Here is a 13,496-nt window from a genome sequence, read left to right as displayed (position 1 = left end):
GAATTTTCATATTATGACGTCATGAAAAGAGATGACTATCCCTGCAGACATAACATATAAAGAACATAACTTTCCACTGCTATAACTATTGTATTATGATATTTCTCCACTCTCAACAGTTAAATTTTAAATACTTAAATTTAACTGTCTCTAGTTGAGAAATGTTATAGTAGTTGTGGAATCTATATCTTGGTAGATTTCATTCCATCTATTCCAAGCTACAAAAAAAAGCTCACAAAAATTAGGTTGTTTACTTTATTATAATTTTGTTAGAATGTAAAATAAAGAGATTACTAAACATGGTTTGGCAGATCAGTCCCACTAAAACAAACTCTTCACATAAATTAATTGCTTATGCCTCAGCCTCAGGCTCACATGTAACTCCTGAGATTGTATAAAATAGTTTTGATTTATGAACAGTCACATTGTAGCTCATTATTTCTATTTCAGGTTACTCTGACCTGAGTGAAAAGTCTATGGTTGCCATACAGAGTATTGCTGAGAATTGTAACGACAGGAAGACTAACAGTAAACGAGCCTCAGAACTCAGTTCAGAACTGTTCTTTGCTGTCTTTGTCAAGGTGAGTATACTTCAAGGAATTACTATTCAACCTTAGATGGAAACTTTGAACAACTTTCGCTTAAAGTGGTACCCAACACTTTAACTAAAATAAATTTGGCTTGTTTAATTTTCTTAAAATTTTTGATAAAGTATTTACTTTGACCCTTTGACGAAAACATAAAAATTTAAAAAAAATTGAACCAACCGTGTTATCAGAAAAATTACACTGGTTATATAGCAGTTTAACAAACACTTATTTTGATCGTTGAGAAGCTTAATATTCCCTTAACAACACAACAATTTAAACGTTAAGCTGATTTTACAGAGTTATCTCCCTGTAGTGTTAGGTACCACCTTAATATTTGGTTTTAATCTGTTTTCTTAATACAAAATTAAGAAGATGTGGTATTATTGCCAATGAGACAACTATCCATCAAAGTTCAATTTAAATTGTTATATAAACAGAACAGATATAAGAAAATGAATGTAATGTTTTGGAAATTTGAATTGATAAATGCTTAGAAACAGTGTTACCTAGAAATCTTTTGGTTATTTCTTTGTCCTTTTAAAATCATACCCCAAATTACAGATTTCACAGTTCAATGAACATGGACATGTGAGTGATGCATAGTGTCAGACTCTATTCCTTTTTTTGTACTTATATATAGTATTTATATATTTTAAAACAGACTGCTGGTCCATTTGAAGAAACAGGCATGGTGATGGGTGTATTAGACAAGGCATTTGATGTCTTCATACTCAAGTTTGGAGTTACAAAGAGAGTGTACTGTGATGTAAGTATTTAGGTGATGGGGGTATTAGACAAGGCCTTTGATGTCTTCATACTCAAATTTGGTGTTACAAAGAGAGTATATTGCGATGTAAGTACATATATTAACATGTTTTGTTAAACTAAATTCTAAATTAGTAATACAAAGTGTTTAGTTGGGCATAATTTGCCAAATGTATTTTAAAAAATATCTAGCATTGATTCAACATAATTTGTCAACCTCCCTCAACATTTTTGTCTGAGCACAAATTTGCTAACACTAATATTAAAGTCACTTTTTTTAAAAAGGCCATGCCATGAAAAATGTGAAACAATTAAAACCTGAAAACTAATAGCATAATTTATGAAAAAATAGATATGATCGACACTTAACAATAAAAATCACTGACTAACATGGTCCTGACCAAAGGGTTTTCAACACAGCAAGAAAATCCTGCACAGGGCAGAGGGCTAGCTGATTATTGTATACTTTTTTTAGCTCACCTGGCCCGAAGGGCCATGTGAGCTTTTCCCATCACTTTGCGTCCGGCGTCCGTCGTCGTCCGTTTTCTGTCGTCCGTCGTCGTTGTTAACTTTTACAAAAATCTTCTCCTCTGAAACTACTGGGCCAAATTGAACCAAACTTGGCCACAATCATCATTGGGGTATCTAGTTTAAAAAATGTGTGGCGTGACACGGTCAACCAACCAAGATGGCCGCCACAGCTAAAAATAGAACATAGGGGTAAAATGCAGTTTTTGGCTTATAACTCAAAAACCAAAGCATTTAGAGGAAATCTGACATGGAGTAAAAATGTTTATCAGGTCAAGATCTATCTGCCCTGAAATTTTCAGATTAATCGGTTAACCCGTTGTTGGATTGCTGCCCCTGAATTGGTAATTTTGAGGAAATTTTGCAGTTTTTGGTTATTATCTTGAATATTATTATAGATAGAGATAAACTGTAAACAGCAATAATGTTCAGCAAAATTAGATTTACAAATAAGTCATCATGACCGAAATGGTCAGTTGACCCGTTTAGGAGTTATTGCCCTTTATAGTCAATTTTTAACCATTTTTCGTAAATCTTAGTTATCTTTTTACAAAAATCTTCTCCTCTGAAACTACTGGGCCAAATTAATCCAGACTTGGCAACAATCATCTTTGGGGTATCTAGTTTTAAAAATGTGTCCGGTGACCCGACTATCAAATCAAGATGGCCGCCACAGCTAAAAATAGAACATAGGGGTAAAATGCAGTTTTTGGCTTATAACTCAAAAACCAAAGCATTTATAGCAAATCCGACAGGGGGGTAAAATTGTTTATCAGATCAAGATCTATCTGCCCTATAATTTTCAGATGAAACTGACAACCCATTGTTGGGTTGCTGCCCCTGAATCAGTAATTTTAAGGAAATTTTGCTGTTTTTGGTTATTATCTTAAATATAATTATAGATAGAGATAAACTGTAAACAGCAATAATGTTTAGCAAAGTAAGATTTACAAATAAGTCAACATGACCGAAATCGTCAATTGACCCCCTAAGGAGTTATTGTTATTTATAGTCAATTTTTAACAATTTTCATAAAATTTGTAAATTTTATTAACATTTTCCACTGAAACTACTGGGCCAAGTTCATTATAGATAGAGATAAATGTAAACAGCAAGACTGCTTAGTAAAGTAAGATTTACAAACACATCACCATCACCAAAACACAATTTTGTCATGAATCCATCTGCTTCCTTTGTTTAATATTCACATAGACCAAGGTGAGCGACACAGGCTCTTTGGAGCCTCTAGTTGCTTATAACTCAAAAACCAAACCTTTTAGAGCAAATCTGACATGGGGTGAAATTGTATATCCAGGCAAGATCTAACTGCCCTGAAATTTTCAGATGAATCCTACAACCTGTTGTTGGGTTGCTGCCCCTGAATTGGTAATTTTAGGGAAATTTTGCTGTTTTTATACGACCGCAAATTTTGAAAAAAATTTCGTCGTATATTGCTATCAGGTTGGCGTCGTCGTCGTCGTCGTCCGAATACTTTTAGTTTTTGCACTCTAACTTTAGTAAAAGTGAATAGAAATCTATGAAATTTTAAGACAAGGTTTATGACCATAAAAGGAAGGTTGGTATTGATTTTGGGAGTTTTGGTCCCAACATTTTAGGAATTAGGGGCCAAAAAGGGCCCAAATAAGCATTTTCTTGGTTTTCGCACTATAACTTTAGTTTAAGTTAATAGAAATCTATGAAATTTTGACACAAGGTTGATGACCACAAAAGAAAGGTTGGGATTGATTTTGGGAGTTTTGGTTTTAACAGTTTAGGAATTAGGGGCCAAAAAAGGGCCCAAATAAGCATTATTCTGGGTTTTCGCACAATAACTTAAGTTTAAGTAAATAGAAATCAATGAAACTTAAACATAATGTTTATGACCACAAAAGGAAAATTGGTATTGATTTTGGGAGTTTAGGTCCCAACAGTTTAGGAATAAGGGGCCAAAAAGGGACCCAAATAAGCATTTTTCTTGGTTTTCGCACCATAACGTTAGTATAAGTAAATAGAAATCTATGAAATTTAAACACAAGGTTAATGACCATAAAAGGAAAGTTGGTATTGATTTTGGGAGTTTTGGTCCCAACAGTTTAGGAAAAAGGGGCCCAAAGGGTCCAAAATTAAACTTTGTTTGATTTCATCAAAATTTAATAATTGGGGTTCTTTGATATGCCGAATCTAACTGTGTATGTAGATTCTTAACTTTTGGTCCCGTTTTCAAATTGCTCTACATTAAGGTCCAAAGGGTCCAAAATTAACCTTAGTTTGATTTTAACAAAAATTGAATCCTTGGGGTTCTTTGATATGCTGAATCTAAAAATGAACTTAGATTTTTTATAATAGGCCCAGTTTTCAAGTTGACCCAAATCGGGGTCCAAAATTAAACTTTTTTGATTTCATCAAAAATTGAATAAATGGGGTTCTTTGATATGCCAAATCTAACTGTGTATGTAGATTCTTCATTTTTGGTCCCGTTTTCAAATTGGCCTACATTAAGGTCCAAAGAGTCCAAAATTAAACTAAGTTTGATTTTAACAAAAATTAAATTCTTGGGCCTCTTTGATATGCTGAATCTAAACATGTACTTAGATTTTTGATTATGGGCCCAGTTTTCAAGTTGGTCCAAATCAGGATCTAAAATTATTATATTAAGTATTGTGGAATAGCAAATCTTTTCAATTGCACAGTATTGTGCAATGGCAAGAAATATCTAATTTCACAATATTGTGAAATAGCAAATTTTTTTTAGTTAGAGTTATCTTTCTTTGTCCAAAATAGTAAGCAAGAAATATCTTATTGCAAGAATTTTTTTTAATTGGAGTTATCTTTCTTTGTCCAGAATCAACTTAAATCTTTGTGATATACAATATACAATGTATATTCACTTTTTACTACCAACTGATAAATTTAAATAATCTTTACCATTCAGTGATAACAAGCAGTTTTTTTTACATTTTATTTACATTTTATTTTATGATGTATTTAAATGAGTAGTTATTGTTGCAAACTCCATTAGAATATTTTAATTGAGATTAGTTTTGGAATAAGGAAAAGGGGGATGTGATTAAAAAAAATTGGGTTCAATTTTTCTCATTTGAAATTTCATAAATAAAAAGAAAATTTCTTCAAACATTATTTTGAGAGGATTAATATTGAACAGCATAGTGAATTGCTCTAAGAGAAAACAAAAATTTTAAGTTCATTAGAACACTTTCATTCTGTGTCAGAAACCTATGCTGTGTCAACTATTTAATCACAATCCAAATTTAGAGCTGAATCCAGCTTGAATGTTGTGTCCATACTTGCCCCAACCGTTCAGGGTTCAACCTGTGCGGTCGTATAAAGCTACGCCCTGCGAAGCATCTGGTTGGTCATTATCTTTAATATTATTATAGATAGAGATGAACTGTAAACATCATTATTGTTCAGCACAGTAAGATCTACAAATAAATCAACAAGAACAAAATTGTCAGTTGACCCCTTTAGGAGTTATTGTCCTTTATAGTCAATTTTTAACAATTTTCCTGAAATTAGTAAATTTTTACTAACATTTTCCACTGAAACTACTGGGCCAAGTTTAATATAGATAGAAATAATTGTTAGCAGCAAGAATCTTCAGTAAAATAAGATGTACAAACACTTCACCATCACAAAAACATAATTTTGTCATGAATCCATCTGCGTCCTTTGTTTAATATTCACATAGACCAAGGTGAGCGACACAGGCTCTTTAGAGCCTCTAGTTTTATTTTGTTTTAAGCTGGTCTCTTAACATACATATATGCACCAATTGTGTGAAAATGAATGTCACAGATGTTTGAGATTGTAGTGTTTAATGAATTAAAGTTTGACTATGAATTTGTTATGTTATAATGCATTTTGTTTTGTAGAAACTAGCTATTAAAGATAAATTACATACAAAAGAACAGAAGAATCCAATATTAACTCTATACTGGGAACCAACAGAAGAGAATGGTACAGGGGCAGTACAGAAAATATCTATATTTACAATAGTTGCCTGTGTATTAAAACCAGGGGAATTACCTCTACAGTGGATGGTAAGTTAAATCAGCACTAAAATAAAATTTCTGCAATTTTCTTAAGTTACAATCAAGAGGCATTACCTCTGTAGTGGGTATATGTTAATCTGTATTATATATTCTACAACAGAGAGGTGAAAGATATTAAAGATACAATCAAAGTCTAATAAGTGGAAAATAAAATGACAATGTCATGGCAAAAAAAGAAAAAATGACAAAAGTACATACAACAATACACAGAATACTTCATAGAAAACTCAAAACTGAGTAAACAACCCAACTGAAAACAGGTTGAGATTTCAGGTGCTTTGGAAGTGCAGGCTGATCCTGCTCAATATGTGACATATTTATATAATAATCATGTTAATGACCTATACAGTGTATGGAAACATATTTTGAGGGGGTAGGAGGGGTCCTGATTCTGAAATCCCAGACTTTTAAAACATGAAATCCTGAGGTCCCGAATATAAAAAAGTTAAATCCCGCCATCCCGAAATTTAAGTAAACGAATTCCCAGATCCTGAAAGTGTCAATCCAAAAATCCCACACTTAAAAACACCCGATCACAGACTCGCAATACAGGTCCTTCCCTCCCCCCATATTTAGCCTTCTGTTAAAGTCTACACTTGACTTCTGTATCGATACCATCACATTAACAGTAATTCAACAGAGTACAGTAAATTCATACACAGAAACAGTACTTCAACAGAGTACAGTAAGATGTATACCATCACATTAACAGTACTTCAACAGAGTACAGTAAGATGTAAATTCATACACAGAAACAGTACTTCAACAGAGTACAGTAAGATGTAAATTCATGCACAGAAACAGTACTTCAACAGAGTACAGTAAGATGTAAATTCATACACAGAAACATACACATGGAAGCTATGTTTACAAGGAACTTTATATCAACACTGTATCCTTGGCACTGCTGAATAAAGTTCACTAAAAATTATATCTTACAATATTGGTATGCAGAAAGAAAACCTAATGTACAAGTTTCATTGAAAAACTTATATATACACAAAACACACATTCTTGTTTACTGTTATATTTATTAGCACAAAATATTGCATCATTGTTCTTTTTTGCTTTCAGGCCATCATAAAACCACCTGCAGTCTGAAAATATAAAACTGGAACTTAAAAAATGGTGAACAAGTGAAAAAATGTCAGTTCAAGTTCAAGAGAAGATAACTGGCAAAGGAGGAAATAAAGATGTGTACTAACCATAAAACTATTACAGATCTTAAAAACAGTAGAAATTTGATAAATAGTGCTTATTTTATTCTCTTAACTTTATCATATGTTTTACTTTAAAATGTATTTATTTGTGCTAGTTTTTATGTGACATGGGAAATAAAGTTGGAATAAAAAATGTATTGTAGATAAGAAATAAATCTATTAAATAATCAGTATTGAACAAAAAATCTATAGACTTTTATGGTGCTAATCAATGAATCAAAGGGTTTGTTTTATCAGTGACCTCAAACTAAAATTCATTCAAGGTTTATAAAACACTTTTTTTTCCCTATAATTTCTTTTGCTAGTAAGTTAAATGTATGTAGAACAAAAATTGAAAACTTTAGATCTCCTTTCTTTTGTTTGCAATTTTTGTATGGCTTGGGAACATTTTCATTTGGTTAATAAAAACTTTTGAACAGAAAACATAGGGAGGAATACATTTTATTTTTGTTATTTGACAAAATTACCTAAGTGCATGTTTTAAAAATGGTTCATTTTGACAATTATCTCCACTTATTTTGATTTTTCAAAAATATGGTAAAGGATTTGTGTAAAAATTAGCACTGTGATGTTTAAGAAATTATATTTTCAAGATAGTATCAACAAGTTCTAACTTGAACCTTTTTGTTCAAGAATTTAAGAAAACGGTAAATATATAATTTAAATATTTTTCAAAGGTAAAATATTCAGTTTGGCAGTTCCCATTAATTCCCATCAATATCTAGGTTACCTTGATTATCAGCTTAATGATGTCAAATCAAATGGAATGTAATACTTATGTTTCATTGGTTTAAAGAAAAAGAACCCAACACATATGTGAGGGGTCAGGACCTTTATCAGGACTCCGAGATTGGGTGTTTTTAAGCTAGGGATTTCAGGATTGACCCTTTCAGGCTTTCAGAATTTCAATTGCTTTAAATTCATGACCTCAGGATTCCATGTTTTAAGCCCACCATTTTGGGATCAGTACCTCTCCGACCCTCCCTCATATGTGTACTTTAAAAAGTTTGTGTCTCTTTTCACAAAAATTTCTTACATTGAAAATGATCATAAGTTATATTGATTTGTATTTCTATTCTTCACACTTTTATGTGAAAAGAGATGCTGAATAAGAAGAATTAAAAATATGACTGAGAAATTTGGATTGAAAAGATTGAGATGTTGAGTGATTGTTAATGATGTATTTATGTTTTGATTATAATGTAACAAAATAAATTGATGTCAAAAAGATGATGGAATTAAATTATTCAAACTTATATTATATTTCTATGTTGCCATGGTGCATTTTAAAAAAGGCTGGTTTAAAAAAAATAGATTTTCCTAAAAAAAAAAATGGAAAGTGAAATTGATTTGATATAAAGACTCCACAAAATTTAAAATATACAAAAAAGAAATATAACAAAAATATTTTATTCTTGTGAAAATTCAAAACAGACAGTCCATCACCAAATAGCAAAATCAAAAGCTCTAACACATCAAACAAATGGATAACAACTGTCATATGTCTGACTTAGTACAGGCATTTTCTTATGTAGAAAATAGTGAGTTTAACCTGATTTTATAGCTCTAATCCTCTCACTTGTATGACAGTCACCTAAAATTTTGTTATATTAACAACAATGAGTGAACAAAACAAACCGACATAATAAGTAAAAATGTCAAAATAGGGCATGTGCTATAATCACTATAAAACATACAGACGTATAAGCAAAGAAAAAACAAAAAAGCACACAGACAAATCACACAAGCAAAAATGAAAGACAAGAACACAAAACAAATCCCATAGCACTATAACACAATGACTGGATGATAAGTACCAAGCCTCCTCAAATGAACATTAACAAAAATAGACTTAAGAGTAAAAGTAATAACTTACACACAAATAAAAGAACACTTTAAAACGTTACTACAATGTACAAAGAATCGATAATCAATTGAAGTTGATGAGGAATATTTATCAATGAGATCTTGGTATTACATTACTAGTCTTATTGCTGTTGCTTCCAATCTTACAGAGATTATATAAATATTTAGTGGTACAGTTGCTACACAGCCTAGGACTAAGGATTTATGATCTGGGAACGTACGCTGGCTTAATATTTGTGTCAACTGAGATAAATTCTGTAAACCAACTTATTTTCGCGGATACTTTATTTCGCGTTTATACCCAGCTAGTCATCTTCGCGATTTTCTTATTTACTTAATCTAGTTTAATAGGGAAAGATCCAAGTTATTCCTTTTTGCAACGATTTAATTTCGCGTTAAAGTCGCTAAAATAAATCGCTCTCGAAATTTAGCTGGTTTACAGTACACTATATTCAAGAGCAGCTCGAATATTGCTTTACATAAATGGTCAGCTATTTTTATCAGTCACTTGATTATGTTTATTGTTGACATATTAATCTGATTGTTTCTTTGGTGCTTAATGTCCAGTGGTAAATATAACAAATATATTCAGGACGACATGTGAATCTGTATCTGAGTTGATGGAATGGATGCGTTCAACAAAGTCATCAACATTTGTAATAAGTTAGTTTTATAAATGAAAATAGATAGAACAATAGTGTTCATAGAACTATACAGTTTTGTAATTCTAATTTGTATTAATGACCCCGAACCCATTATTTATTCTGAAGAAGTATTCAGGTCTTCTTTTCGAGTTATTTCACAAGAAGTTAAAAAAAAAGGAAAAACAAAAGGAAAAAAAAACACAAAGTGGCATTCAAAGGGGAAAGTCCTTTATTTGATTGCAAAACTCAAAGCTCAAACGAATTTAAAAACAACTGTTATATTCTTTAGTTTCCTCAAGTATTCAACTCATTTATATGACATTCGCACAGAATTCCATTATATTTGTGACCCCTCCCCCCCTCCCCCCGCAAAAAGAAATCATTAACCCAACAAAAACCCACAGATATTTCAAGTTAAATGTAAAAATATACAGCCATATCATAATGCCACAATGGCGGGATGTGTAAGTACAGAGTCACGAAAGGTATTATACATGTTAATGTATTATGATTATCATTTATAAAGTAGATGTTATATGCAAATATAGACTATAGAATTTACTAAGGCACGATCGATAAATTATTTGAAAAAATCTGTATTATAATCATGTACACATGTATGACATTTCATTTTTTATTCAGTATTGAAAATGACATTTCTAAAGCCTTAAGAAAACCTATAAAGTATTTAAATCCGTTATCATACATGTTCTTTTAAATTATCAATTGGAATAATTGGTGTAGGTTTTCTGAAACCTTCTTTTGACCTCAATCAATAATGTCGGGAATTTCTATCAAAGATACATATAGATAGAAACTCCCATCAGATAACACGTATAGTTTCATTGTATATGCTCTAGTTTTCATTTACTAGTTAAGAGTTGCAGTTGCCGTAAGTATAATTATTATAGTTTAGGTAAATAAACTCATCATAGATACCAGGATTGAAATTTGTATTTGCGTCAGACGCGCGTTTCGTCTACAAAAGACTCATCAGTGACGAAGTTTAAGAGATATGTATTTAGGACACCAACATAAAACCATGTTTATCAATTTACAATGATCTTTATCATTGAGTTGTTATATCAATGTATACACTACACACACACACCTTACATACATTGCTATTTAATCAGTAATACATATTTTGTTATGCATTGTCAGCAGTTGTAGCATATACAGATTTAATAGGTATTTTGCAGGAATCTTTTCGGATTTGTGGAGTACAGACAACGATTTGAAAATAAAAATCAAATACGTTCTACTTTTGTTTTACAGCACAGGGTCGATATCGCCACTGACTGACCATATCAGACACATACGATATTATCAGCTAAGCAGTCATTAATTTGGTACTGACTTTATAACAGGTAACCAGTTGATTAATTGAGATTATAATGAAACTAAAGTTTGAACACCCTCATATAATTTATTTTTTGATGGATTTGCCTTTTTTATTTACCATTTTGTCATAGAGCTATTTAACAGTTTCGGATCATATAAATCCTTTGCTTTCACATATTCGTCTTTATATCAGAAAAGCTTCTCGGAGCCTACATTTTAAAAGTGTTCGTTTCATGTTTTCACAGTTCTTGGTCTAAGAAATAAAATAAAACAACTCATTAATGATATTGTAATTTTGTAAATATTGTTATTAGTAACTCATCACAGATACCAGAATTAAAATTTTATATTTACATCAGACGCGCTTTTCGTCGACAAAAGACACACCAGTGAGGCTCGAATCAAAACATGTGTAAAAGGCCAAATAAAGTACGAAGTTGAAGAGCATTGAAGAAAAAAATATACTAAAAGTTTTGCCAAATATAATTATTTTGATGAATGAAGTTATGCATATAGTCAATATAACAGAGACGCGATTATGTTAAAAAAAATAATTTAACAAGGATTAATTGTTTATTTATTTGCTGCAGATTCACCAGTGAATGATAATCATGTTTTCTTGTGTAAATATATCTCTTCATGGTAAAGCTAGTTACAGAATTAAAAACATATATTCCACTGCAAGTTATTTTACTGCGCCGAGATTAAAAAAGCGAAGGATCAACTTGACAAATATTCGAGGAAACATTTATGTCTTCTCAAGATGTGATTTCAAATCATTTTCGAAGTACAAGTTTCCATCTGAACGTCCGATAATATTTACGAGATTAACCGAAACTGTAAGCAAGTACAGATATACAGCCAGTGACAGATTGAAAATATCTATGCCAACTGCAAGTTATTTAAATATTTCCAAGATAGACGTTCGTGCGTTACAGAACATTCCGGAACATTTAAAAAGTTTGCATACTTATTTCATAAAAAGTCCTGTCGAATCCGATAAAAATGAATGCAATCGTAAGTTTCATGAAAATGAGGAAAGGAAGGAATCATCAAAATCTTCCGATGATTTGTCTGCTACGCCATCGACAGAGAATATTACATGTAAGAAATCTTCTAAGTCATTTGAAGATTCGTCTTATGCGCCATATACAGAATACTTTGCAGGAAAGACATCTCCCGAATCATTTGGAGATTCGTCTTCTGCACCATATGCAGAGGCCTTTACAGTAAAGACATCTTCCAAATCATTTGATGATTTATCTACTCTGCCGTATACAGATGACTTTACAGTAAAGACATCATCCAACTTATTTGAAGATTCGTCTCCTACGCCGGATACAGAGGCCTTTGCAGGAAAGACATCTTCCGAATCATTTGAAGATCTGTCTTCTACGGCGTATACAGAGGCCGTTGCCGGAAAGACATCCTCCGAATCATTTGATGATTTATCTTCTTTGCCATATACAGAGGATTTTGCAGGAAAGACATCGTCTAAATCATTTGTCATGCTTGATGATTCGTCTTTTATGCCATTAACAGAGACCGTTGCCGGAAAGACATCTTCCAAATCGTTTGATGATAGTTCTGCCATGAACTTTGCAGAAGCCTTAGCAGGTCGTATTGCATTTTCCGCCATACTGGAGGGCTCTTCTTCGTTGATTGCAACACTAAGTGAAGAGGGTAAAAAGAAATCTGACATCCGAATGATATTGCTAAAAATTCGTCAACAAACTGAAAAGGGACTATCGATTGGTATGAAAGATGGTATGATATACGGAATATCAGCAGAAACAATGCGTACTTTATTCAATAAAATGTTGGAAGATGAATCTTATGCAAATCTGATCGCAAATACTACTGGTTCACTTACACTGGTTATTGTGAAATATCTGGCCATTTGTGATGAATTTGAAAAAGGAAATGTATCCAAAACAGAAATGAACAGACGCATTATAAAGTTACTGACACTCTCTGGAATAAAACTGTCTATCATATCGACTGTTAACCCCAGCATAGTTCCTATGATAGCAATATGTTTGATAATGAAGGTCGGTGATCGTTTGTACGGCGATGAGGTTATGGATAGTGTATTTAAACAGTATACTATGTTTATGAACAATTGGGATAGGAAAACAGTGGATGAGTTTGTAGCAGACCTCCGTAAAAAAGATGTGAAATATTTAAATTGAAACATTCAATTTGGTTTATCTTTTGTTTAGATCTTTCGATCATTATTCTTCTCAATAAAAGTTGCATATTTGTTCTTGCAGTTTAGTAATAATACAAATAATTCCGATTCGTTACCAGACCTGACTACGATACAACCCTATAACTCAACCTTCTAATCATAGCACTCAGTCTTACGGTAAAAATAAAATTAGCAAATACACTCGTAGGGAAATTCAAAATGTATGCCCCTTAACAAACTCATTAAATTACACACATTACACAGAAAAATGGAAA

General features: G+C 32.0%; 2 protein-coding genes across 4 annotated transcripts in view; both read left to right on the top strand.

The window, feature by feature from the left end:
* LOC134693457 (DIS3-like exonuclease 2) overlaps window positions 1–8,432 on the top strand; it is a 49,503-nt gene extending 41,071 nt beyond the window's left edge. For 2 of the 3 annotated variants that reach the window (XM_063554288.1, XM_063554286.1), the window contains exons 22-25: window positions 451–581; window positions 1,252–1,356; window positions 5,777–5,944; window positions 7,031–8,432. In XM_063554288.1, the coding sequence (XP_063410358.1) occupies window positions 451–581; window positions 1,252–1,356; window positions 5,777–5,944; window positions 7,031–7,057 (431 nt within the window). In that variant the 3' untranslated portion in view covers window positions 7,058–8,432. The other variant, XM_063554287.1, reaches the window with a different exon arrangement.
* A 2,535-nt stretch (window positions 8,433–10,967) lies between these two features.
* On the top strand, window positions 10,968–13,222 carry LOC134693556 (uncharacterized). Its single transcript, XM_063554397.1, has 2 exons — window positions 10,968–11,056; window positions 11,621–13,222. Exon 2 carries the CDS (start codon window positions 11,633–11,635, stop codon window positions 13,220–13,222), a length of 1,590 nt encoding a protein of 529 aa, XP_063410467.1. The 5' UTR covers window positions 10,968–11,056; window positions 11,621–11,632.
* The last annotated feature ends 274 nt before the right edge of the window (window positions 13,223–13,496 follow it).

The sequence above is a fragment of the Mytilus trossulus genome, chromosome 12, assembly GCF_036588685.1.
Source record: "Mytilus trossulus isolate FHL-02 chromosome 12, PNRI_Mtr1.1.1.hap1, whole genome shotgun sequence".
NCBI lineage: Eukaryota > Metazoa > Mollusca > Bivalvia > Mytilida > Mytilidae > Mytilus > Mytilus trossulus.
The sequence above is the reverse complement of the archived record's forward strand: the minus strand, read 5'-3'. Positions and strand labels throughout refer to the sequence as shown.